The following is a 26,747-nucleotide window of genomic DNA, read 5'->3' on the forward strand; positions in this document are numbered from 1 at the left end:
TGGTTCAAAGAGAATTTGAGGGAGTTCCCATCGTGGCTCAGCAGAAAGGAATCTGACTAGTATCCACGAGGATGCAGGTTCGATCCCTGGCTGCGCTCAGTGGGTTAAGGATCCGGCGTTGCCATGTGCTGTGGTGCAGGTCGCAGACGTGGCACAGATCCGGCATTGCTGTGGCTGTGGTGTAGGCCAGCAGCTACAGCTCCGATTAGACCCCTAGCCTAGGAACCTCCATATGCCGTGGGCGTGGCCATTAAAAAAAAGGCAAAAAAAAGCAAAAGAGAATTTGAGGAACAGATATTATCTGAGTGTATCCATCAGTCAAATAAATGTTGAAATGAATCTGTTAGTAGATAAAAAACTGGCTAATGTCCTAAGGGAGATAAAACCGTCATCTTTAGAGTGATCTTTTTTAAAATAGGAAGTCAAACAGTAGTACATTCACTAGATACATAACCCTCAAGTGAGCTTGTCCATCAATAAGTACCCTGGTACCTCATGGAAAGGTAGACAAAGAATGTATCCAATTTATATCCAATTTGTGATAATTTTTGTCAATAATGTACAGTAAAATGACCAACCTCATATTCTGCCAGAAGAAGTATACGTGGCTGTCAGCTCTCTGGAAAGCTATTTGACAATGTATATTAAGAAGTTAAAAATTTTTCATAACATTGACCTAGTATTTTCACTTATAAGGCTTTATTCTAAAGAAATAATCCAAGCTCATTAATATTAATCTCAGTGCTCATTCAGGAAGTGTTCTGAGCACCACGTACACAGATGGTCATCACAGTTTTCCCTTTATTACAGAAGGTTGGGAATAATGCAAATGTCCTATAGTAGAGGATAAACAGCAGTGTCCTCTTAAATATAACCCAGCGTATAACACAAGTGATCTATCTGAAGGTATCTTTGTAGTCTTGATGTTCCATAGTGAGAGAGTCAAGATGGAAAACCATATGTTCTATTGTTATTGTTATTGCCTTTTTAGGGCCATACCTGCACCATATGGAGGTTCTCAGGCTAGGGGTCAAATCGGAGCTGTAGTTGCTGGCCTGCACCACAGCCACAGCCACGCTGGATCTTTAACCCACTGAGGGACGCAAAAAAAAGGGATTGAACCCGCGTCCTCATGGATACTAGTCGGATTCGTTACCACTGAGTCACAATGGGAACTCCCACATATTTATTATTATCTCAGTTTTACATACACACATATGCAGAGAGAGAGGGAAATGAAAATAGCCAAGGTGTTAACAATGAGTGTCTTCATGTTACAGGATTATGAATTCTTTATATTTCCAAATTTTCTGCAATTGGACTTTCAAAGGTTTTATAACTAAGAAAACAACTGATAAAGAGTTTGGAGTGCATTCCGGAAATAAGTGACGCAAACTGCCTGTTATTTTAGATTCTTCTTGGCTGAGCTGCCTTCCTCCTCCACCTTTCATGGTGGGGCGGTGCTCCAGGCTTGCCATTCTCAGCCACGTAAGCTGAGCAGGCAGCACGGCAGATGCTGGCGGGCAGGGAGCTGAGGGCTGCCGTGTTTGTTGGGTTTCCTTAGGTTGCTGTCACAGGGAGCCCCAGATGCAAGAGAGGGCCTGTGGGGTGGTCAGGATTCGGAGGGAAACCTCCGAACTCCAGTGAGTCCACCCTTGACAGCACCTTAGAATCACGTGGGGTCCTTCAAACAAACACTGTTGCCAGGACCCCACCCATCATCCGTTGAAGCAGACAGACTTTAGGGGTGGATTCCAGCATCATCCCTAAATGAAGAGTGTTTTTTTCAGAAGTTCCCCATCTGATTTAGATGCACAGTGAAGGTTGAAAACCACCTGACGAGAGAGAGCACATGTGTTGAGCCCAATATTCAAGGCCACTTAAAGTCGTGCTCCCGTCTCCACATCCACCATCAGCTCCAAACCCCTCCAAAGCCCCATCCCTTCAACCAGGCTCACCTGTAACCTTCCCTGATGAGGCCCAGAGAGTCAGTGCTTGTTTCTGGAGGACTTTTGTACCCTCAGAGCAAGGGGACAGCTCCCCCCCGGGCCGAGATCCCTGCAAGTCCAGCCACCATCTCTCGACCCCAGGTTCCTGGTCCAGAGCAACAGTTGGACGGCTGTTGGATGAAAGGGGCACTCTCCACGATCTGATGACGGAATGTACTCTGATGTCGTGATTTACAGGGTGTACAGATTATAGTGTTTCCAGAAGATGGCATCCATGGGTTCAACTTTACAAGAATATCCATTTACCCATTTCTGGACCTCATGCCGTCTCCCCACTTGGACAAGTGGAACCCGTGCCTAGAACCCCAGCGATTCAACGACACAGAGGTATGTGAGGGGACCAGCCTTCTCAGCAGGCGGGAGGCTCCCAGAGATGAACCAAACAAACCCAGGGCAAAACCTGGGACCTGTTGAATGAGACTGACCAGAGACCTTAGGATCCTGACAACCAACACCAAGCTCCATGTGCCCCACATTCAGTTAAGGAGTGTCTGGTACCGAGAGGCCTTTACCCATCTGCGGATCATTCTATTTGGTTTTGTTGTTGTTGTTTGGTGTGGTTTGTTTTGGTTTTCATTTTTGATTTTTAGGGCTACACCTACGGCATATGAAAGTTCCCAACCTAGGGGTCAAATTGGAGCTGCAGCTGCCGGCCTACCCCACACAGCCACAGCAATGTCAGATCCAAGCCACGTCTGCGACCTACACCACAGCTCACGGCAACACCAGATCCTTAATCCACTGAGCAAAGCCATGGATGGAACCATTTGTCCTCATGGATCTTAGTCAGGATCATAATCTGCTGAGCCACAATGGAAACTCCAAAGAGATGATGGTTTTTTTTTTCCCTTTTTTGACCACCCTGTCCCAGCGCTCCAGAGATGCTGCCAGTCCTGTTGTGTCACAGTGAGAACTCCGAAAAAAATTTTTATTTTATTGACGTATAGTTGACTTACAATGTTGTGTTAATTTCTGCTGTATAGCAAAATGATTCATATATATATGAATATAGGGTTAGGATATTGAATATAGTTACCTGTGCTATGCAGTAGGACTTTGTTGTTTATCCCTTCTGTATATGTTTGCCTCTGCTAATCCCAAATTCCCAATACCTCCCTCCCCCACCCCTCCCTTGGCAACCACAAATCCGTTCTCTATATCTGTGAATCTTTTTTTTTGTTTTATAGATATGTTGGTTTGTGTCATATTTTAGATTCCCCATATAAGCGATATCATGTAGTACTTGTCTTCTTCTCTTTAACTTACTTCATATGATAATCTCTGGGTCTGTCCATGCAGCTGTGAATGGCATTATTTCTTTTTTATGGCTGAGTAGTATTCCATTGAATATATGTACCACATCTTTATCCATTCATCTGTTGATGGACATTTAGGTTGTTCCCATGTCTTGGCTATTGTGAACAGTGTTGCTATGAACGTAAGTGTGCATGTATATTTAAATTACAGTTTTGTCTGGGTATATGCCCAGGAGTGGGATTGCTGGATCACATGGCAACTCTGGTTTTTTGAGGAACCTCCATATTGTTTTCCATAGTGGCTGTACCAACTTACCTTCCTACCAACAATGTAGGAGTGTTCCCTTTTCTCTACACCTTCTCCAGCATTTATTTTATCTCTCCAATATTCTGTTGGTGAGAGTGGGCATCCTTGCCTTGTTCTGTATTTTAGTGGGTAGGCTTTCAGCTTTTCACCACTGAGTTATTTTTTTGTTTTTAAAGATGACCATCTGATCAGTGTGAGGTGGTACCTTATTGTAGTTTTGATTTGTGTTTCTCTGATGATTAGTAATGTTGAGCCTCTTTTCATGTACCTATTGGCCACCTGTGTGTCTTCTTTGGAGAAAAGTCTATTTAGATCTTCTGCCCACTTTTTTTTTCTTTTTTTTTTCCTGCTCTGCCCATTTTTTGATTGGATTATTTGTTTTGTTCTTGTTGAGTTATAGGAGCTGTTTTTATATTTTGGAAATTAAACCCTTGTTGGTCACATCATTTGCAAATATTTTCTCCCTCTTTATGGGTTGTCTTTTCTTTTTTTTTTTTTTTTTGGTTCCTTTGCTGTACAAAGGTTGTAAGTTTATAGGTCCCATTTGTTTATTTTTGCTTTTATTTGTATTGCCTTGGGAGATTGACCTAAGAAAACATTGGTACAATTTATGTAAGAGAATGTTTTACTTATATTCTCTTCCAGGAATTTTATGGTGTCATCTCTTATTTTTAAGTCTTTAAGCCATTCTGAATTTACTTTTCTGTATGTTATAAAGGTATGTTCAAATTTAATTGATTTGCATGCAGCTGTCCAATTTTTCCAATACCACTTGCTGAAAAGACTGTCTTTTTGACTTTTTTTCATTATATATTCTTGCCTCCTTTGTCAAAGATTAATTGCCTGAAGGTGTGTAGGTTTATTTCTGGGCTCTCTACTCTGTTACATCGACACATATATGTCTGTTTTTGTGCTGATATCATGCTGTTTTGATTACTGTAGCTTTCTAGTATTTTCTGAAGTCTGGGAGCATTATGTCTCCTGGTTTGTTCTTCTTCTGGATTGCTTTGGAAATTCTGGGTCTTTGATGGTTCCATATAAATTTTAGGATTACTTGTTCTAGTTCTGTGAAAAATGTCATAGGTAATTTGATAGAGATTGCATTAAATCTGTAGATGGCTTTGGGTAGTATGACCATTTTAACAATATTAATTTTTCCAGTCCAAGAGCATGGGATATATTTCCATTTCTTTAAATCATCTTCAATTTCCTCTATTAATGTTTTATAGTTCTCAGCATATGTCTTTCACCTCCTTGGTCATGTATATTCCTAAGTATTTTATTTTATTTTATAGTAAGATTTTGAAAGGGACTTTTTTTTAACATTCCATTTCTGATATCGTTAGTGTAAAGAAATGCAACTGATTTCTGTATGTTAGTCTTGTGTCCTGCTTCTTTGCTGAAATTGCCTATTCTAGTAGTTTTTTGTGTGGAGTCTTTAGAGTTTTCTGTATATAGTATCATGTCATCAATGTATTATGACTATTTTACCTCTTCCCTTCCAATTTGGATACCTTTTATTTCTTTTTCTTGTCTGATTGCTGTGGCTAGGACATCCAATATTCTGTTGGTGAGAGTGGACATCCTTGCCTTGTTCCATATTTTAGTGGGTAGGCTTTCAGCTTTTCACCACTGAGTTATTTTTTTGTTTTTTTGTCTTTTTAGGCCTATACCCATGGCATATGGAAGTTCCCAGGCTACAAGTCCAATTAGAACTGTAGCTGCCAGCCTACACCACAGCCATAGCAATGTGGGATCTGAGCTATGCCTGTAACCTACACCACAGCTCACCACAATGCTAGATCCTTAACCCACTGAGCAAGGCCAGGTATCAAACCTATGTCCTCATGGATACTAGTTGGGTTTGTTACCACTGAACCACAATGGGAACTCCTTCAATACCGAGTGTTATATTGACTGTGGGTTTGTCATAAATAACTTTTTTTTTTTTTGGTCTTTTCTAGGTCCACACCCATGGCATATGGAGGTTCCCAGGCTAGGGGTCCAATTGGAGCTGTAGCCACTGGCCTACACCAGAGCCACAGCACTGCAAGATTCGAGCCATGTCTGCGACCTACACCACAGCTCACAGCAACACCGGATCCTTAACCCACTGAGCAAGGCCAGGGATCGAACCCAAACCCTCATGGTTCCTAGTTGGATTTGTTTCTGCTGTGCCATGATGGGAACTCCATAAATAACTTTTATTAGGTTGAGATATGTTCCCTCTGTACTCACTTTGGTGAGAGTTTTTATCGTGAAAGGATGTTGAATTTTATCAAATGCTTTTTCTGCATCTATTGAGATGATCATGTTGTTTTTGTCTTTCATTGATGTGATATTGATTGATTTGCATATGTTGAACCACCCTTGTGACCCTAGGGTGACTCCAACTTGGTCATGGTGTGTATTCTTTTATATGTGGTGTTGGATTCGGTTTGCTAATATTTTGTTGAGAACTTTTGCATCTATATTCATCAAAGATATTGGCCTGTGATTTTCTCTCTTTTCTCTCTTTCTCTCTTTCCCTTCCTTCCTTCCTTCCTCCCTTTCTCTCTCTTTCTTTCTTTCTTTGTAGTGACTTTCTCTGGTTTGTTACCAAAGTAATAATGGCTTCTTAGAGTGTCTTTGGGAGTGTTCCCTCCTCTTCAGTCTTTTGGAAGAGTTTCTTCCAAGTTCTTCCTTGTATATGTGATAGAATTTGCCTGGGAGGTCTAGTCCTGGACTTTCTTAGGGAGGTTTTTTTTTTTTTTTTCTTTTTTCTTTTTAGGGCCACACATGTGGCATGTGGAGGTTCCCAGACTAGGGGTCAAATTGGAACTACAGCTGCTGACCTATGCCACAGCCCAGCAATGAGAGATCCAAGCCACATCTGCGACCTACACCACAGCTCATGGCAATGCTGGATCCTTAACCCACTGAGTGAGGCCAGGGATCAAACCTGCATCCTCATGGATGCTAGTCAGATTGGTTTCCTCTGAGCCATGACAAGAACCCCAGGGAGTTGTTTTTTTTTCTAAATTATTATTATTATGGATTCTATTTCACCTCTAGTGATCTGTCTGTTCAAGTTATTTATTTATCTATTTATTTTTTCCTTTTTAGGGCCACATCCATGGCATATGGAGGTTCCCAGGCTAGGGGTCTAATCGGAGATATAGCTGCCGGCCTACACCAAAACCACAGCAATGTCAGATCCGAGCCATGTCTGTGACCTACACCACAGCTCATGGCAATGCTGGATCCTCAACCCACTGAGCAAGGCCAGGGATAAATCCGCAACCTCATGGTTCCTAGTCAGATTCGTTTGCACTGCACCACGACAGGAACTCCCCTCTATTTATTCTTGATTCAATTTTGGTGAGCTGTATGTTTCCAGAAACTTGAAACTAGAAACTTCTAGGTTGTCAAATTTGTTGCCATATAATTGTTTGTAGTATTCCCTTTTTTTTAAATTTTTTATTTATTTGGTGTTGGTTGTTATGTCTCCTTTTTCATTTCTTATTTTATTTGGGTTTTCTCTGTTTTCTTCTTGGTGAGCCTGGCCAGAGGTCTGTCAATTTTGTTTACCCTTTCAAAGCACCAGCTCTTGGTTTAATTGATTTTTTCTATTGTCTTTTGATCTCTCTTTTATATATTTCCTCTCTGATCCTTACTATTTCCTTCCTTCTGCTGATTTTAGGTTTTGATTGTTCTTTTTTTTTTTTTTCCTAACTTTTTAGATGGTAGGTTAGATTGAGGTTTTTCTTGTTTTTTGAAGAAGGCCTGTGTTTCTGTGAACTTCCATCTAAAAACTGCTTTTGCAGCATCTCATAGATTTTTTTTTTTTTGTATGGTTGTGTTTTCATTGTCATTTGCCTCAAGATATTTTTCGATTTTTTCTTTGATTTCATCATTGACCCATTGATTTTTTTTAGTAGCATGTTGTTCAGTCTCCATAATCATTTTCTTCTCATTTCTTTTTCTGTGGTTTCTTTCTAGCCTCATTCCGTTGTGATCAGAAAATACACTTGAGGAGTTCCCTTTATGGCTTAGTGGTTATTGAACTTGACTAGGATCCATGAGCATGTGGATTCAATCCTTGGCCTTGCTCAGTGGGTTAAGGATCCTGCATTGCTGTGAGCTGTGGTGTGGGTTGCAGATGTGGCTTGGATCCCATATTGCTGTGGCTGTGGTGGAAGCTGGCAGCTGTATGTATATGTGTGTGTGTGTGTGCATGTAAGCTTGAAATAATTTCTGTCCTCTTAAATTTGTTGAGGTTTGTTTTGTGCCCTAGTGTGTGGTCAGACCTAGAAACTGTATCATGTGCACTTGAAAACAATATATATTCTGCCTTTTTTTTTTTTTTTTTGATGTAATATCCTGAACATAATCAGTGAAGTGTAACTGTCCTGTTGTATCATTTAGGATTTCTGTGGCCTTACTGATTTCCTGTTCACTGATGTGAGTGGGGTGTTAAAGTCCCCTACTATTATTGTATTCCCATCATTTCTCCTTTATATCTGTTAGTATTTGTTTTATGTATTATTTAGGTACTCCTATATTGGGTGCATATCTGTTGACAGGTGTAATATCCTCTTCTTGTATTCTTGATCCTCTTCTCATTATATAGTATCCTTCTTTCTTATTTTTTTAATGGTCTTTGTTTTTAAAATCTATTTTGTCTAAGTATTATGATCCCCACTTACTTGTCATTTCCATTTGAATGAAATATCTTTTTTCATCCCCTCATTTTCAATCTCTGTGTGTTCCTTACTCTAAAGTGGGTCTCTTGAAAGCAGCGTATTGTAGGCTCTTTCTTTTTATCCAATCTGTGACTTTGTGTCTTTTGATTGGAGCATTTAGTCCATTGACATTTAAGACAATCATCGATAGATATGTTTTTATTACCATTTTAGACATTGTTTACCATTTGGCTTTTGTATTTCTTCTGTTGTTCCTTTCTTTTTATTTTCATTTTTCTTTTGAGGTTTGATTATTTTCTTTTTTATAATGCTTGTGTTCTCTTCTTTTTGTTTTTTGTGAATCTGTTGTATATTTTTGATTTGTGGCTCCCCTGTTTTAAGTATGTTAACATCTTCCTATACTTGCTTTAGACAGTCATATAACCTCAAATAATATACTTTTTAAAAATTACATTTTCCTACTCTCCTCCCCCACAGTTTATGATTTTGATGTCTTCTTTTACATCTTCATGTTTATCCTTTTGCTGTTCCTTGTGGTTACCGTTGCTTTCACAAAGTTTTTTTTTTTTTTTAATTCATATACTGGCTTATTTAAGTGGTTTACTTTTCAATTGTGATTTCCTCTTATAGATTTTTGCTTCTCTTATTTAGAGATGACATTTAAATATTTCTCTTATAATAGATTTAGATTGCTATTGCTATATTCTTTTAGTTTTTGCTTGTCAGAGAAATCTTTTATCTCTCCTTCTATTATAAATGATAATCTTGCTGGGTAGAGTATTCTGGATTCCAGAAGTTTCCCTTTCAAGACTTTGACTAGGAGTTCCCATAGTGGCAGAGCAGAAACAAATCTCACTAGGAACCATGAGGTTGCAAGTTCGATCCCTGGCATCACTCAGTGGGTTAAGGATCTGGTGTTTCTGTGAGTTATGGTGTAGGTTGCAGACACAGCGTGCATCTGGCATTGCTATGACTCTGGCATAGGCCAGCAGCTGTAGTTCTCATTTGACCCCTAGCCTGGGAACCTCTGTATGCCGTGGGTGCAAACTAAACAGACAAAAAGACCAAAAAAAAAAAAAAAAAAAAAAAAAAGATCTGACTATATCTTGCCACTACCTTCTGACCTGCAATGTTTCTGTATAGAAATCAGCTGTTAGCCTTATAGGGGGGTTCATTATAATTAACATCATTTTTCTCTTGCTGCTTTTATTTTTTATTACTCAATGAATTTTATTACCTTTATAGTTGTACAATGATCATCACAACCAAATTTTATAGCATTTCCAACCCAAACCCACAGTGCATCCCCCCACTCCCCAACCTGTCCCTCTTTTGGAAACCATAAGTTTTTCAAAGACTGTGAGTCAGTATCTGTTCTGCAAAGGAGTTCATTGTGTCTTTTTTTTAGATTCCACATGTAAGTGATGGCATTTGATGTTGGTATCTCACTATCTGACTGACTTCACTTAGCATGATAATTTCTAGGTCCATCCATGTTGCTGCAAATGCCGTTATTTCTTTCCTTTTAATGGCTGAGTAATTTTCCATTGTGTGTATGTACCACAACTTCTTTATCCACTTCTCTGTCAGTGGGCATTTAGGTTGTTTCCATGCCTTGGCTATTTGTATACAGTGCTGCAATGAACACTGGAGTACACGTAACTTTTCGAGTCATGGTTTTCTCTGGATAGATGCCCAGGAGTGGGATTGCTGGATCCAATGGCAGTTCTATTTTTAGTTTTCTGAGGAAGCTCCATACTGTTTTCCATAGTGGTTGCACCAATTTACAATCCCACCAACAGTGTAATAGGGTTCCTTTTTCTCCACACCCTCTCCAGCGCTTATTGTTTGTAGACTTTTTGATGATGGCCATTCTGGCCCAGTAAGGTAGTACCTCATAGTGGTTTTGATTTGCATTTCTCTAATGATGAGTGATGTTGCACAGCTTTTCATGTGTTTTTTTGGCCATCTGTATGTCTTCTTTGTCTTTTTTGATGGGGTTGTTTGTATTCTTGGTATTGAGCTGCAGAAGGTGTTTATAGATTCTGGACGTTAATCCCTTGTCCGTCCACTCATTTGCAAATATCTTCTCCCATTCTGTGGGTTGTCTTTTTGTTTTGTTTAGGGTTTCCTTTGCTATGCAGAAACTTTTAATTTTAATTAAGTCCCATTTGTTTATTTTTGTTTTTATTGTCATTACTCTAGGAGGTGGATCTTGGGAGATGTTGCTGTGGTTTATGTAGGAGGGTGTTTGTCCTATGTTTTCCTCTAAGAGTTTTGTAGCATGTGGTCTTATATTTAGGTCTTTAATCCATTTTGAGTTTATTTTTGTGTATGGTGTTAGGAAGTGTTCTAATTTCATTCATTTCCATGTGGCTGTCCAGTTTTCCCAGCACCACTTATTGAAGGGGCTATTTTTTCTCCATTGTATATTCTTGCCTCCTTTGTCATAGATGAGTTGACTGTAGGTGCATGGGTTTAATTCTGGGCTTTCTATCCTGTTCCACTGATCTATATTTCTGTCTTTGTGCCAGTGTCATATGGTTTTGATGACTGGAGATTTGTAGTGTAGTCTGAAGTCAGGGAGCCTGATTCCTCCAGCTCCATTTTTCTTTCTCAGGATGGCTTTGGATATTCTGGGTCTTCTGTGCTTCCAAACAAACTTTAAAATATTTTGTTCTAGTTCTGTGAATCTTGCTGCCTTTAGAATCCTGTCTTTATCTTTAACCTTTGCCATTTTTATTATAATATGTCTTAGTGTAAGTGTGTTTGGGTTCACCTTGTTTGGGACCCTTTGTGGTTCCTGTAACTGGATATCTGTTTCCTTCTTTAGGTTAGGGAAGTTTTCAGCCAGAATTTCTTCAAATACACTTTCCAGCCCTTTGTCTCTTTCTTCTCCTTCTGGGATCCATATTATGTTTAGATTGGCATACTTTATATTATCCCATAAGTCTCTTAGATTGCTCTCACTTTTTTATTTGGCTTTCTGTCTGCTGTTTGGATTGGGTAATTTCCTTTAGCTTCCAGATCACATGTTTGTCCATCAGCATTTTCATTGTCTGCTATTCATTGCCTTTAGCTCAGCTTTCATCTTGGCAAATGAGCTTTTCTAATTTTTCTTGGCCCTTCTTTATAGGTTCTAGTTCCTTTCTACAGTAATCTGCATTTCTGTCAATACCCTTTCTTAAGTCCTTTAGTATTTTTTTAATGGCTGCACCTGCAGGATATGGAAGTTCCTGGGCCAGGGGTCAAATCATAGCTGCAGCTGCAGGCCTTATGCCACAGACACAGCAACACCATGGCTGGGCAACATCTGTGACCTACACTTCAGCTTGGGGCAATGTCAGATCCTTAACCCACTGAGAAAGGCCAGAGATCAAACCCACATCCTCATGGACACTATGTTGGCTTTTTAACCCACTGAGCCACAACAGGAACTCCCTAGTATTTTCATTATCTCCTTTTTGAACTTGATATCTACTAGACTGTTTCATTGTTTGTTCAGGGGAATTCTCTTGATCTTTTAATTCAGAGTAGTTTCTCTGTTTCTCCATTTATTTATATATTTCTGACTCTATGAGTTTAGGATAAACAGTTATCTACTGTGGTCTTAGAGGGCTATTTTATGTGGGAGCATCCCTGTGTAGCTTACATGGATTTAATATTTTTTGTGAACGCTGTAGTATGGATGCTTGCTGCTTCTTTCCTTAGTGTCTGCTGGCTATTATTCCCTTAGTAGCAGTCGTAGTTGTCGTGACCAGAGTCTGCACTGGGTGTTGAGTTGGGCCCTCCTCTGCTCCAAGGTTGTCATTGCACAGCAAAGCCCCTTCAGGCTGTCTCTGCACAGCTGACCCCTATGCTCTCCCTGGGTGTGTCCTCTGAAGCCTGAGTTTCAACACACAGCCTCCAGATGTACCAGCAAGCATGCATCTTATGCTGAGGAGCACAGGGGCGGTGGGCTGAGCCATCTGTGCCAGTCTCCATCTGTTCTGCCTTCTGCCAAGCACTGTTGTGCTCTCCTCCAAGCCTCTGAAGCTCCCTTTCTGTCCCAGCTTATCTCCCCACCAATGAAGAGGCTTTCCAGGGTACAGGAACCTTTCCTCTTTCACAGCTCCATCCCAGGGAAGCATGTCCCATTCAGCTTTCTTTCATTTTTTTCTCTTTCATCCTACCCAGTTACATGGAAATCTTGTGATTTTTGGTGGTTAAGATATTCTGTGAGAATTGTTCTACATTTTTTTTTCTTGGCCATACCTGTGGCATGTGGAAGTTCCTGGGCCAGGGAGCAAACCTGCACCATAGCAGCAACCTGAGCCACAGCAATGATAACACTGGATCCTTAACCCACTGAGCCACCAGGGAAGTCCAGATGTATTTTTGATGTATCTTTGGAAGGAGGTGAGTTCTACATCCTACTATTCTACCATCTTTACTGGAGCCCTCCAGGATGATAAGCACTTTAAAAATTATTATTATTATTATTATTTGCTTTTTAGGGCCACACTTGCCGCATATGGAGGTTCCCAGGCAAGGGGTCGAATCAGAGGTGTAGCTGCCGGCCTACCCCACAGCCACAGCATCACGGGATTCAAGCCGTATCTGTGACCTACATCACAGCTCATGGTAATGCCAGATGCTTAACCCATGGAGCAAGGCCAGGGATGGAACCTGCGTTCTCATGGACACCAGTCAGACTTGTTAACTGCTGAGCCCTGACATGAACTCCCTAAAATTATTTTTTAAGAGCACCAAACTTTCCCTTTAAAAGATTTTAATTTCACTTTACATACCCAGTAATAGTGCACTAGTGCCTGTTTGCCCATCCTTTGGTCAATGCAAGATAGAATGGTCTTTTAAATTTTTCTAAATCTTATGCAGATGAAAAATCATACCTTATTATAATTTTAATTTGTGTCTCATGACGAATGAGATCAGGCATCTTCTCAGATGTTTGTTAGCCATTTGTATTTGTTCTTCTCTGAACCACCTGTTCATATCTGTTGCACACTTTCAGTAATGGTTACTTTTTTCTTATTGATTCATGATAGTTGTTTATATATTTTGCATACAGTACAGGTGCTTTTCTCTTTTGAAATTATGAAAGGCAGTATTTAAAAATTCCATTTATTTATACCTTTTCTTTCCTCTAGGTCCTCCAGCGCCTGAGTTGTATGGCTATCAAGGGACAAATGTTCCTGGTGGCCAACCTTGGGACAAAGGAGCCTTGTCATAGTAGTGACCCAGGGTGCCCAGATGATGGAAGATACCAGTTTAACACGAATGTCGTGTTCAGCAGTAATGGAACCCTGGTCAGTCGCTACCGCAAACACAACCTCTACTTTGAGGCAGCATTCGATACCCCTCTGGAAGTGGATCACAGCATCTTTGACACCCCCTTTGCTGGCAAGTTTGGCACCTTCACTTGCTTTGATATATTGTTCTTCGAGCCTGCTGTCAGCATCCTCAGAGACCCTGAGGTGAAGCACATCGTATATCCAACTGCCTGGATGAACCAGCTTCCGCTCTTGGCAGCCATTCAGATTCAGAGAGGTTTTTCCATTGCCTTTGGCATCAACTTTCTGGCTGCAAACATCCACCACCCATCCCTGGGGATGACCGGAAGTGGCATTCACACTCCTCTGAAGTCCTTTTGGCACCACGACATGGAAAGCCCTGAAGGTCGCCTCATAATTGCCCAAATAGCCAAAAATCCACCAGGTCTCATTAGCACAGGGAACACCACATCGAAGATGGACATAGCCCATAGCAAGCTTTTAAAAATCCTGGCAGGGGATCTATACTCTGAGAAGGACGCTGAGGACATCCACTGTGATGGAGCCCCTGAAGGGAACATGAGCGCTCCCCCCACATTTAACTCTGAAATGATGTATGACAATTTCACCCTGGTCCCTGTGTGGGGAAAGGAAGGCTACCTCCAAGTCTGTGCAGATGGCCTTTGCTGTCATTTACATTACCTGAGGCCCACCCTGTCCAACGAGTTGTATTCCCTGGGGGTCTTTGATGGCCTTCACACCGTGCATGGCACTTACTATGTGCAAGCCTGTGCCCTGGTCAAGTGTGGGGGCCTTGGCTTTGACACCTGTGGGCAGGAGATCACAGAGAGCACAGGGATATTTGATTTTCACCTATGGGGGAACTTCAGTACTTCCTATATCTTTCCAATGCTTCTGACCTCAGGGATGACCCTGGAGACCCCTGACCAGGTGGGCTGGGAGAATGGTCACTATTTCCTGAGGAAGAGTGGACTGTCCTCCGGCCTGGTGACAGCAGCTCTCTATGGGCGGGTGTATGAGAGGGACTAGGGATGTTGGGGTGGGCTCAGGCTGACATGTGGGCCCTGCACAGGCCAAAGCTCACAGCCCCGGGACCACCTTTCCCCCCGAGAACCCATCCTGGGAGCTGTGGGGGAAGCCAGGGAGACTGATTGCACTAGTGTCTCTTCTTCTTAAGTGCAAGTTAGTGAGATGTTTTCTGGTATTTTCTAATCATATATTTTTTCAAGCCACATCTTTCTCCAGCAGATCTTTCAGAACAGTTTTTGGGGTTTTTTTGTTTGTTTGTTTGTTTTTGGTCTTTTGTCTTTTTAGGGCCGCACTTGCAGCATATGGAGGTTCCCAGGCTAGGGGTCTAATTGGAGCTGTTGCTGCTGGCCTACACCAGAGCCACAGCAGCGCCAGATCTGAGCCGCGTCTGCAACCTACACCACAGCTCACAGCAACGCCGGATCATTAACCCACTGAGCAAGGGCAGGGACTGAACCCGCAACCTCATGGTTCCTAGTCGGATTCGTTAACCACTGTGCCACGACGGGAACTCCAGAACACATTGTTTTAAGAGCACAAACAAAAGTAAATGTAGTTTATACATGTCCACAAAATAGCAGGTTATGTGTTTCTTGTTTTTGTTGTTGATCAGGTGACACCCAGGACATAAAACTTCACAACCTCAGATGTTTTCTAGGGTAAGAAACAAACTCAAAGCAAAAGCCATACACGATATGGTTGCCACAGGGACTTTTCCATTCCGTTTGGCCAGAATTCATGCACATGGACGGATGGTGCCAGTGCCACCAGCGGCATCAGCACTGTGGATCCCGAGGAGCTTTTAAAAATAGAAGGGAAGGTTTTTCTCACATCTGCCTCCCTGTCAGGAATAGGAATGTGTCAGGCAGGATGCAGAATGACTGGAAAGAAAAGGGTGCAGTGCCCCAGAGAGAGAGGATGGAAGAAAGTGCAGACGAGAGGGCCGCAAAGGGAACAGATGAGTAATAGGATTCCTGCGAATAGCGAGTCTCATCCAGGGATTCCAGACACCTTAATAAATCACACTAGCTCTGGGCAAGGGCCTTCCAGCTGCCCCACTGCGCGGGATGGAATGAGGCTGTGGATTCCTTCCCAGCCCGCCCGCTCTTTGCAACGGATTGAAGAATGGCTGTGGAGGTTGGTCCACGTTAGTCTTTCATTTATTCAGTCACTCAGCAGGTGTCCTTGGAGAGCCCACCAGGGACGGAGCAAGGACCTCCCAGAATATGAACTGCAGATGCAGAATCGGTTTTAGGCCACTGATTTCTGTATTGTTTGTATCCAACCTTTCAAAATCATTTTGGCTCTATGCATGGTAACTGTTTCAGATCATTTTTAAAGTGGAAAATCATTTTTGAAGGAGAATGGACAGTTAGCGTTCTGTGATTTGTCTCTTCAATGTGTGGCTATTTAGTCTTATCTCCTTTATAAGTTAGGTTTTTAAAAACACTATGTGCACATATCTATACAAAATGAAAAACGAACTTTCCCCATCCCCCCACCTCCACTCCAGTGTGGCCTTCCAGATCCTTTTCTGGCTTTTAGGATAATACAGAGCGTAAATCCTAGAGTCAGACTGACCAGCTTTACTTTCTCGGCCTCCCTGTTCACTTTTCACTGCATAGATCTCGACTATTTGACCTTGTTATGCCTGGTTTTCTTACTCGTGGAATGTGTGTTGAATCAGATGGTTGAATTGTGGGAAAGAAGCAAAGACCCACTGACTCACTGCCCGCTTGGAAAAGCCTGGAATGAGTCAAGCCTTCAGGGAATTTGCAGGAACAGCTCAGAATTCCTGAGGAAGCCCTGGAAGGTCCCCCTGGAATAGGACGGGGACCTCTCCCTCCAGATGCCGTGCTGACCGAGCTGGCTGAGCCACGGGCTCCGGATGTGGCTGCCCTGCCCCACCCTCCCCAATGCCGCGTCCTTGCCCTCAACCCCAGGGAGACAGAAATTATCTCAGAAATGCATATTCTTCCTTCCTGCCAAGATGATTCAAGTCAGACAGACAGAGGACAGCCCTAAACCCAGACTTAGTGGAGCTGCTTCACCCAATAAACATTTATGAAGCACCTGCTGGATGCACATTCTGCCTTTCTGAGCAGAGCACCGAGAACTTCCCCCCAAGTTACTTTCTGCTGACAATTTACAATGAACGGCTCATGAAGTAGAAATGAGGCGGACAAGAAATGATGATTTTTACAATAAAAAGAAGTAGTTGCCAGATGGCAGAACAAAGTGGAGACCAGAGGGAAATGAGTAAAATAAATCATTTTCAGGAAAAAAAAATACCTATGACTCACAGTTGTGATATGCTTTTGTCGGCTTGTAGTCCTGAAACTCAGGAAGCAAGTGGCTATCTTGACCATAACATAGAGGCAGGAAATCAAATGTATTTTTGGTGGACTCAGGCTTGGCTGGGGAAGTGGCTGGTCTGTGCGGTTTCTCATGAAGGTGCAGATGTGCCTATTTGCGGTTTTCCTCACGGAGGAGGTGGCAGGCACTGTGAGCCTAAAGTGTCCCCTTCTTGGTGAAGGTGAAGCCATGCTCAAAGCCTGTCGGTCCCAGCACCCACCACACCCGGTCCTGAGGTGAGGGCCTGCCCACCACCCTGGGCCAGTGCTGACCCACAGGCCACTGTGCGTAGTATCTTGTGACCCCATGGCCACGGCACATGGGACTGAGAGTCAGCATCAGACCCAGGCCCAGCCAGTCACAGGGCTGTCCGGTAGCCAGAGGTGGCCACACAGAAGCCCTGCCCAGAAAGGAACCGTGACATTCAGAACTGCTCCAAACCAATCACACACTAAACGAACAAATGATTTCTCCACAAAGTGGATTTATATAGGCAAAACTTTTTTTAAGGTCCATATTAATTAATTAATTAATTGTCTTTCATCTTTTTTTTTAAGGGCCACACTCGTGGCATATGGAAGTTCCCAGGCTAGGGGTCGAATCAGAGCTGTAGCTGCTGGCCTACACCACAGCCACAGCCACGCCAGATCTGCAACCTACAGAGCCACATGTGCAACCTACACCACAGTTCACGGCAATGCCAGATCCTCAACCCACGGAGTGAGGCCAGCGATCGCACCCGCAACCCCATGGTTCCTAATTGGATTCGTTTCCGCTGCACCATGAAGGGAACTCCAAAGGCCCATATTTAAAACAAAGGCTGGGAGTTCCCTGGTGGCCTTAAACCTCTAGGGTTAAGGATCCAGTGTTGTCACTGCTGTGGCTTGGGTCACTGCTGTGATGTGGGTTCGATCCCTTGTCTGGGAACTTTTGCATGGTGCGGGCACAATCAGAAAGAATAAAGGCTGATGTGACATCAAGCTCTGTGAGCAGGACCACTGTGGAGGCTTCAGTCTTTTGTCGCCAATCCTCCCTCCTTTATTAATCACCTGTACCCATGTAACAAATTATCCCCAAACTCAGTGGCGTCAAACAGAGTTGCTGTGGGTCAGGGGTCTGGGAACAGCAGAGCTGTGTGGTTCTGGCCCAGGGTCGGGCAGGGCTGGGTTGGGGCCGTCACACAGGGTGCCATTGGTGGGGGTGGGAGCCGGGAAATGACAGGCTCAGAGCCTGCCAATGGGGTTTCCCGAAGCCCCATCACCAGCCATGAGGACTGGGGTGTCAGGGATAGAGTAAAGGACAAAGTAGGTAATTAAATAGTTAATCCCACTAGAGAATCATAGATCGGGAACTCTGGGAGACCCCAGAAGTTGATTACTCAAGAAAGTGGGCTTGGGAGTTCCTGTCATGGCTCAGGGGAAACTAATCTGACTAGCATCCATGAGGACGCAGGTTCAATCCTTGGCCTCGCTTCGCTCAGTGGGTTAAGGATCCAGCGTTGCCCTGAGCTATGGTGTAGGTTGCAGATACGGCTCAGATCTGGTATTGCTGTGGCTCTGGTGTAGGCTGGCAGCTACAGCTCCGATTAAACCCCTGGCCGGGGGACCTGTGGTCCTAAAAATCCAAAAAAAAAAAAAAAAAAAAAAAAAAGGAAGAAAGTGGGCTTGCTTAACAAAACCACGCAATAAAAGCATGGGACACACCCTCAGACAAGAAAACAATGGTGGAATGAGACCTACATTCTGCCCATTCTCGTCAGCAAGTCAATGATACTTGAGAAGGGGCTTTCTCTGTAGTAACAGCAGAAATACAGGGGAAAGCTGACCTTATACTCAAACCTGAGATGATTTACCGTATTTTATATATGTTATCACCTCTTCACTCATTCCCACAGCACTGTGACAGTCCTGGTTGGGGCATATAGGGTCAGAAACTCCCTCAACTGACACGCAGGAGGAGTTAATGACGGAAGACTGAGGGGTGAGGAAGGTGATCTCCCACCCCCACTTTTCCTTTGACTATAAAGCTGTAGCTCCCTAAGTTCTCTGGACGGCACTCTCCTGCCTGCCCCCTTGTCTCTCTCACGAGCTCCTCTACTAATAAATCACTTCTTGCCTATCTCTTGGCCTCTCCCTGAATTCTCTCTGCACCAAGATGAGAACCTGCATCAAGCCCCGAGATATGTCCTGTGGTTTCTGATGGCAGGTGTGTGGTTTCAGCTGGGAGGATGTGGGTTCAAGTCCCATCCCAGAATGCAGTTTCAAAGGAACTGTGATAAACAGCAATTTAAACAACAAAAACAGTTTTTAAAAAAATTGAAATAAAACAATTTAAAAGGGAAAAAGCAGAAAGTTCCCTTGTAGCACAGCTGGTTAAGGATGTGGTGATGTCGCAGGCCACAGCTGTGGCTCTCGTTCAGTCCTTGGCCCAGGCACTTCCACATGCTTTGGGCACAGCCAAAAGTAATAATAATAAAAATAAATAAAAAATAAACTTTCCAAAAAATAAAGGGAAAAAGCAGTAAATCTTTGGGAGTATCCATTTTGAGCATAACATTTTCTTTCTTTCTTTTGCTTTTTAGGGCTGCACCCACGGTATATGGAAGTTCCCAGGCTAGGGGTCGAATCAGAGCTACAGCTGCCAGCCTACACCAGCAATGTGGGATCTGAGCTGCGTCTGCAATCTACACCACAGCTCACAGCAACACTGGATCCTTAACCCATTGAGCGAGGCCAAGGATCGAACCCACATCCTCATGGATACTCAGTCGGATTTGTTTCCACTGAGCCAGGATGGGAAATCCTGAGCATAACATTTTCTAATACACTGCTGCATCAATTTTTAAAAGACTATTAGATACATCAAAAGAAGGGGAAATCCTTACATTCACAGATAACAGAAAGGCATTTGTTTTCAGGGAAAAAAAAAAAACAAAAACACATCTTCCAAGAATGGTGGCAATCCAAATTTCAGCAACCATCAAAAAAACAAACAAACAAAAAAAACAAAAAACAAAAAACAAAGAAGGCTGTGTCGTCTGAGTTGTAATGCACATGTCATTCAAACTGCTGGGTATTGGGGGGGTGGTCAGACTTAGGAGTGTGACGTCTGTCAGGATAATTACTGTGTTGAAGGGATAGAGAGACAAAGATGTAATAAGATCATTGGCATTATCAATGGTTCTGAAAAGGATAAATGATTTCATTATTTTGCTGTTAATACACCCCAATTTGGCCCCTGTAAGATTCTGTTTCAGACCCTTCCTAAGGGTTGGAAATATATGTAAAATGGACATACGTTACAAGACAGATTTGTTCCTGCAAAGTGGTACAACAGTGAAAAAATAAAATAAGAAATTAAATAATATTTTTAAAGCACAGGTTTGAGAGTGCTGAGACCAGGCCCAGCCTCCTCCTCTCTGGCTGTGTGACCTTGGGCAAGTTCCTTTACCACTCCAGGCCTAAGCTTCTTTCTCTACAAAAGAGTGGGTTAAACTAGAAGGTTTTCAGCTCAAACACCCTTTCTTTCTTCTCTGTTGTTTCTAATAGTAAATTAGGAGTCAATAACATCCACCATGACAGCGGCAAAGCTCCTATAGCAAAGCTCCTATTATAGAACACTTTGTCAAATAAACAGAAACAAAGACTTAATTTGTAACATGAATCTTCTCTCCCTTAGGCTGGAGGAGGAAACTCTTCCCATTTCATTTGCTACATATGCTTAGATTTTCATGTTATTGTTGTGATGATCTATTGCTAAGGAGCAGAACTACTGGCTTGAAATAAGCACTTTAATTTGCTCATGGATCTGCAGGCAGGAACCATGTGGAAAGGCTGGCTGTGCACCTCTCTTCCCAGCTGGAGTGGCAGCTGGCAGGCTTTGCTGGGCCTTTACCATGTCCTGCCACATGGTGGTCTCAGGAGAGATGGGGCCCAGAGAGACAGGTAGGGAAAGCTGCCCCTTTCTGAAGGCACCTCTGCCACATCTGAATGGCAAAGCTTCGATAGAGTCCACCTACATTCTAGGGGAGGAAACAGACCGTCCCTTGGTGGGAAGAGTGCAAAACAATCTGTAGCTATTTTAAATATATCTCAGAGTAGCCTGCTTTATTGATATCAGTTTTTATTTATTGAGTCTTCCTATTAGGAAACTGAGACACAGAGATGATAATCAATGGGCCCAAGGCCACTCAGCTGTAGGTAAGCCTGGTTTTGAATCCAGGCAGTATGTGTGTCGTAAAGTAATGAATGGGGAGTTCCTGTTGTGGCGCATCAGAAATGAATCTGACTAGGAACCATGGGGTTGAGGGTTTGATCTCTGGCCTCGCTCAGTGGATTAAGGGTCCAGTGTTGCCATGAGCTGTGGTGTAGGTCGCAGACGCGGCTCGGATCTGGTGTTGCTGTGGCTGTGGTGTAGGCTGGCGGCTACAGCTTTGATTGGACCCCTAGCCTGGGAACCTCCATATGCTATGGGTGCGGCCCTAAAAAGACAAAAAAAATTAAAAAAATAATGAATGAGCTAGGCTGTTCTTATCATAATTTTATGTATTTATTAACAGCAGTGATAAAGCGTGAAGCACTATGCAAGAGTGTGGCCTTTCCATATTTTGGGCAAACACCCTTCTCAAGTGTAGATGATCACAGCTGCCTTTTTGCTGCGAGTCTGTGGGCCCAGAGAATGATGCCTGTGGGTGCGTGAGGGGGCTGCTCAAAGGCAACTTACCAGGAATCTTTGTTTTTCTAGGCGTGAATCTTGCAAACAAGATAAAAGTCTTCAATTAGCATTTTCTCTTTTTTTAAAGACTACCGGGGAAAAAAGGGGGGAGCTCCCCTGTGGCACAGTGGGTTAATGATGTGGTATTGTCACTGCAGTGGGTTGGGTTGCCACTTGCCTGCAGGTTTGATCCCTGGCCTGGAAACTTCTACATGCCAAGGTAAAAAAAAAAATGAGAATCAGGAAACCAGGATATAACATGGGTACAACAGAAAATAATTCAGAAAGAGTAGAAATTACACTGGCACACATATGCACAGTCTCCTGTGGACACTCATCAGACGGAGAATGAACAAAGCCCTGGTCTACACAGAACGTGTGCTTCAGACCCTGTATTTATTTATTTATTTATTTATTTATTTATTGTCTTTTCTAGGGTCGCACATGTGGCATATGGAGGTTCCCAGGCTAGGGGTCAAATTGGAGATGTAGCTTCCAGCCTATGCCACAGCCACATGGGATCTGAGCCACGTCTTTGATCTACACCACAGCTCACGGCAATGCCGGATCCTTAACCCACTGAGTGAGGCCAGGGATCGAACCCGCAACCTCATGGTTCCTAGTATATTTGTTAACCACTGAGCCACAACAGGAACTCCTGTGCTTCAGACCCTGGACAGCGATTACCTGGTTAATGAAAGTAGTGTCTCCCTCTGCATCCTGTCACCTAAGTGACGCCAGGCTGCTCCACCGGGGTGGACAATGGGAGGTCTTGGTGCCATAGCGATTGGCACCAAGGCAGCCTTGCAGTCACTCAGGCCTGGTCCATTTTTCTCTCATCCACACCCCAGCAAGCATCACCTGCAAGTCTGTGAAAGCCACACATCTTTGATCCAGTGTCTCCAAACCAAACTCGAAGGCAGGCTGGCCCTCCCACTTGCGAGACTGCAGTCCAAGAGCCACTTAGCCCACCTGGGCAAGGCCTGCCTTCAGTCCCTCTGGTTTCTCTGTCTCTTCAGGGAAAATGAACAATCATTTCTCTTGGGTAGCTTATTCAGCACTTTGTGTCACTCCCTTTCCTCTAAATGTTAGATACCCACCCTGACCCGAGACCATGGAGCTCCCCACCATATGTGACACAGTGAACGAGAGCTTAAGAGAGGTTATGTAACTTACCAGAAGTCACCTAGGTTGACTTTGCAAGTCCAGGAATTTGACCACATGGCCCTGCTGCCTTCCCCTAAACACAAGGGCTTGGGTTTTTCCCCATGTCTGCTTGCTCATTGGTGGATGGCATGGAGCCTGATTTATCATGCATAATGCTTGCTGGTTCTAAACAACTGTCCCGGCACTTAGTACATGCTCAATAAATGCCTGAACCAAGTGTATGGAGGTCAAGGTCATCTCTGGGGCTGCACAGGCCTAAGAACCTGAACGCAGAGTTGAGCTGCTATCTCTTGCACACTCCCTACTCTAGGAAGCAAAGTGACTGCGGGCTTCAGCTGCTCACCTTGAAATCTATCTCTGTGCTGGCTGGGAACCAGGCCTCCACAGACTGAGAGCCATTCCTGAGGAAGGCACCACCTCAGGTTGGCCCACTTTGGCTCCAGGACTCCCCAAATATTCTGTCAAATCTTCACTACAGGACAATCTGGCAGTCGAGGGGCTCCCACTCAATTCTGGAAGCTGCCCTCCTCTACTGGGGTTAGACTTGCGCTATGCTAAAGCCTCGCAGCCACTCCAGCTCCATCCCTATTTCGTGCCCAAGCCTCTCTCCTGGCCCTTGCACAGTAAAGCTGGAGGACCCAGAGTAGCAGTGACGATATAACCTTAGCTATTTCCTTCCCCTCTATGATTTGGGAAAGAACCAGAGCTTTCTTCTTTGTGCTGCCTTCCCACACTCGAGCCCCTACCCCCGCACCAACCCTGGGAGATCCGTAGGGCTGTGAATTCCATTTCTCAGACGGGACTTCTGAGGTCTAGGGAGGTAGTTACTCGCCCAAAGATCAGCCAGCCAGGAAGTGGCAGAGTTGAGCTTCTGAGGTCTTCCCACAAGCCCATGGAATACACAGGCAGTAATGAGGAAACTAATACCCTGCGGGCTTATTATGCGCCAAGCACCTTCCATATCTTTTCTCATTTAATTTCCACCACAACTCCATGAGGGATGTACAATTGCTGTCCTCATTTTACAGCTGAGGAAAGTGGGGCAGGGAGAAACTAAGTGGTTCACCCAGCCATGAGGTGGCAGAGCCAGAATTCCTACCAGGGCAGCCTGGAGCCTCGTTCTTCCCGGGTCACCTCCTCCTCATGGCAGTGATGTCCCAGCCGTGCAGAAAGGGGCCACCAGCCACTGCTGTCCACAGGGTCTGATTCTACCCACTTCCTCATGAAGGATACACTGACCTTGCCCACCTCAGCTCCCAGGCCAGAGGAGACGTATTCTTGCTTCTAAACACTGCTCCCTTTGCTTTTCCACAATTTGAATCCACATAAGACATGACAGTTGATATATCTGTGATGGTGAATTTTATGTGTCCACTTGCCTGGTGAAACATTACCTCTGCACAGAAACAGACTCACAGACACAGGGAAGAGACTTGTGGTTGCCAAGGGTGTGGGGGAGGGAGGGGAGGGACTGGGAGTTTGGGGTTAGTAGATGCAAACGATTACATTTAGCATGGATAAGCAATGAGGTCTTGCTGTACAGCACAGGGAACTCTACCCAATATCTTGGGATAGAACATGATGGAAGATAGTATGAGAAAAAGAATATATATGATTGGGTCACTGCTGTACAGCAGAAATTGACACAAGAGTATAAATCAACTATACTTTTAAAAGAAAATAAAAAAAGAAAAAACCCAAAAAAGCATTGTCTAGATGTGTCCGTGAGGGTGTCTCTGGGGAAGATTAGCAGTTAAAATCAACGCACTGAGTAAGAGGACCACACTCACCAGTGTGAGAGGCATCGTCCAGTCTGCTGAGGGCCCAGGTGCGGACACAGAGGTGGAGGAAGGATGAACCTGCTCTTTGTGTTCAGGCCCAGACATGACCTTCTCCAGCCCTCAGACCCTCCTGTTGCTGGGTCTCCAGCGTGCTCAGGGCACAGGCTGGGATGTCTTGTCTCTAACCACAAGCCAGTTCCTATGAGAAACCTCCTATATAATTTTGTCTCATTTCATTTTGCTTTTTAGGGCCACACCTGCAGCATACAGGTTTCCCAGGTAAGGGGTGGAATTGGAACTGCAGCTGCCGGCCTACATCACAGCTCACAGCAACGCTGGATCCTTAACCCACTGAGCAAGCCTAGGGATCAAACCCACATCCTCAAGGATACTAATCGGGTTCCTTACTGCTAAGCCACAATAGGAACCCCTATATTGTAAAAATATGGCTTGTATTCAGTTTTAGGTTTGGTAAAACTACCTTTAGTGCTTCTTATGATCTCTTCCTTGTAAGATAATGGGTGGTTTTTGTTTTCTCCTCTTTGCTCATCTTTCTCCATTTTCTACTATACATTTTCTACTATACTATACATTTTCTACTATACATTACTTTGTATATGAAAAATGTACATATATTTGATGTGAAATTGACACCTGCTTTCTTCAGTTGATAGTAAATCTTATCAAATACAGTTCTATAAGTGGAACCTTGATGTTTAAACAAAACTGAGTTTTTTCACAGACCTCCCTTGGAACAAAACACCTACTGTGGCAAATATCTAATATGTTTACATCTACTTTTTTATTCTCTTGTTCTTTGCAAACATCTCCATTTGGAGGCAAATCTAAACTAGTTTCTATTTAACATTTGTGAGGAGGGAAACAAAAGAGGTACAGATACAGAAGGATGTTGAACAGGTATATGTGGAAAGAGCTGCTTAAAATTTTAGAGCCAATTAACATTTACCATTTTGAAACATCTTTCTGTATGACTACTGAATTTTTAGAAAACCATTTTAGCCACTGTTCTGTGCATATATTTTTCCTTTTTAAGAACCACAATTACAAAACACCCTCTCATCTAGAGGACCCAGCATAGCATAAACTTTCAAGATATTTACCAAATATCTCCATTTTGCCATTATTTCTTTAGCTTTGTCCCTCTCCTTTACCAAGATTGGCTTTGTGAGATGCCAAGCCAGATGGCATTCGTGGGTCTATGTTACTAATGAAGTGAAAAACAAGTCACAGATTTCTGGGACAGCTTGGTTACTTTTCATTGTCATCAGCATGAGTGACAGATTTAAATCAGCCTTGGATGTGAAGGCTTATATTATCTGAAGCAAATTCCAAATATCATTATCATTTCATTATAAATATTTCAGTGTTTTTAAAAGATAAGGATTCCTTTTAAGGCATAATCACATTGTCACTATCACACCTAGAAGAAATTTACTATACTTCCTTAAGGTTAATTATTCATTACCTATAGTCTTAAATGTCAAAACTGCTTTTCTATTTTAAAAAAATTTTGTTTTTGGCTATGGCGTGCAGTGGCTTGATATGGGATCTCACTTCCTATGCTAGGGACTGAACCTAGGCCACAGTGGTGAAAGTGCTGAGTCCTAACCACTAAACCATCAGGGAATTCCACTTTTTTTGATAAAATTTACATGCCATAACATTCACCATTTTAAAGTATACAAATCAATAGATTATCTGCTTTTGGAACATTTTATTACCCCTATAGAAACCCTGGACCGATGAGCTGTCACATCCATCCCGCTCTCCATCAGCGGCAACTACTAATATCCTTTCTATCTCTGGATTTGCCCACCCTGAACATATTATGTAAATGGCATCACACATTATGTAGTTTTTTGTTTGTTTGTTTGTTTGTTTGTTTTTTGTCTTTTTGCCATTTCTTGGGCCGCTCCTACGGCATATGGAGGTTCCCAGGCTAGGGGTTGAAGCGGAGCTGTAGCTGCCAGCCTACACCACAGCCACAGCAACGCAGGATCCGAGTCTTGTCTGCGACCTACACCACAGCTCTCGGCAACGCTGGATCCTTAACCCACTGAGCAAGGCCAGGGATTAAACCCGCAACCTCATGGTTCCTAGTCGGATTCATTAACCACTGTGCCGCGACGG

General features: G+C 43.3%; 1 protein-coding gene across 17 annotated transcripts in view; it reads left to right on the forward strand.

Annotated features, from left to right (window-relative positions):
* BTD (biotinidase) overlaps positions 1-16,869 on the forward strand; it is a 62,195-nt gene extending 45,326 nt beyond the window's left edge. For all 17 annotated transcript variants that reach the window (XM_013981377.2, XM_005669282.3, XM_013981378.2 and 14 more), the window contains 2 exons: positions 2,187-2,336; positions 13,408-16,869. In XM_013981377.2, the coding sequence (XP_013836831.1) occupies positions 2,187-2,336; positions 13,408-14,580 (1,323 nt within the window). In that variant the 3' untranslated portion in view covers positions 14,581-16,869. The remainder of the gene's footprint in view (positions 1-2,186; positions 2,337-13,407) is intronic.

The sequence above is a fragment of the Sus scrofa genome, chromosome 13, assembly GCF_000003025.6.
Source record: "Sus scrofa isolate TJ Tabasco breed Duroc chromosome 13, Sscrofa11.1, whole genome shotgun sequence".
Classification (NCBI taxonomy): domain Eukaryota; kingdom Metazoa; phylum Chordata; class Mammalia; order Artiodactyla; family Suidae; genus Sus; species Sus scrofa.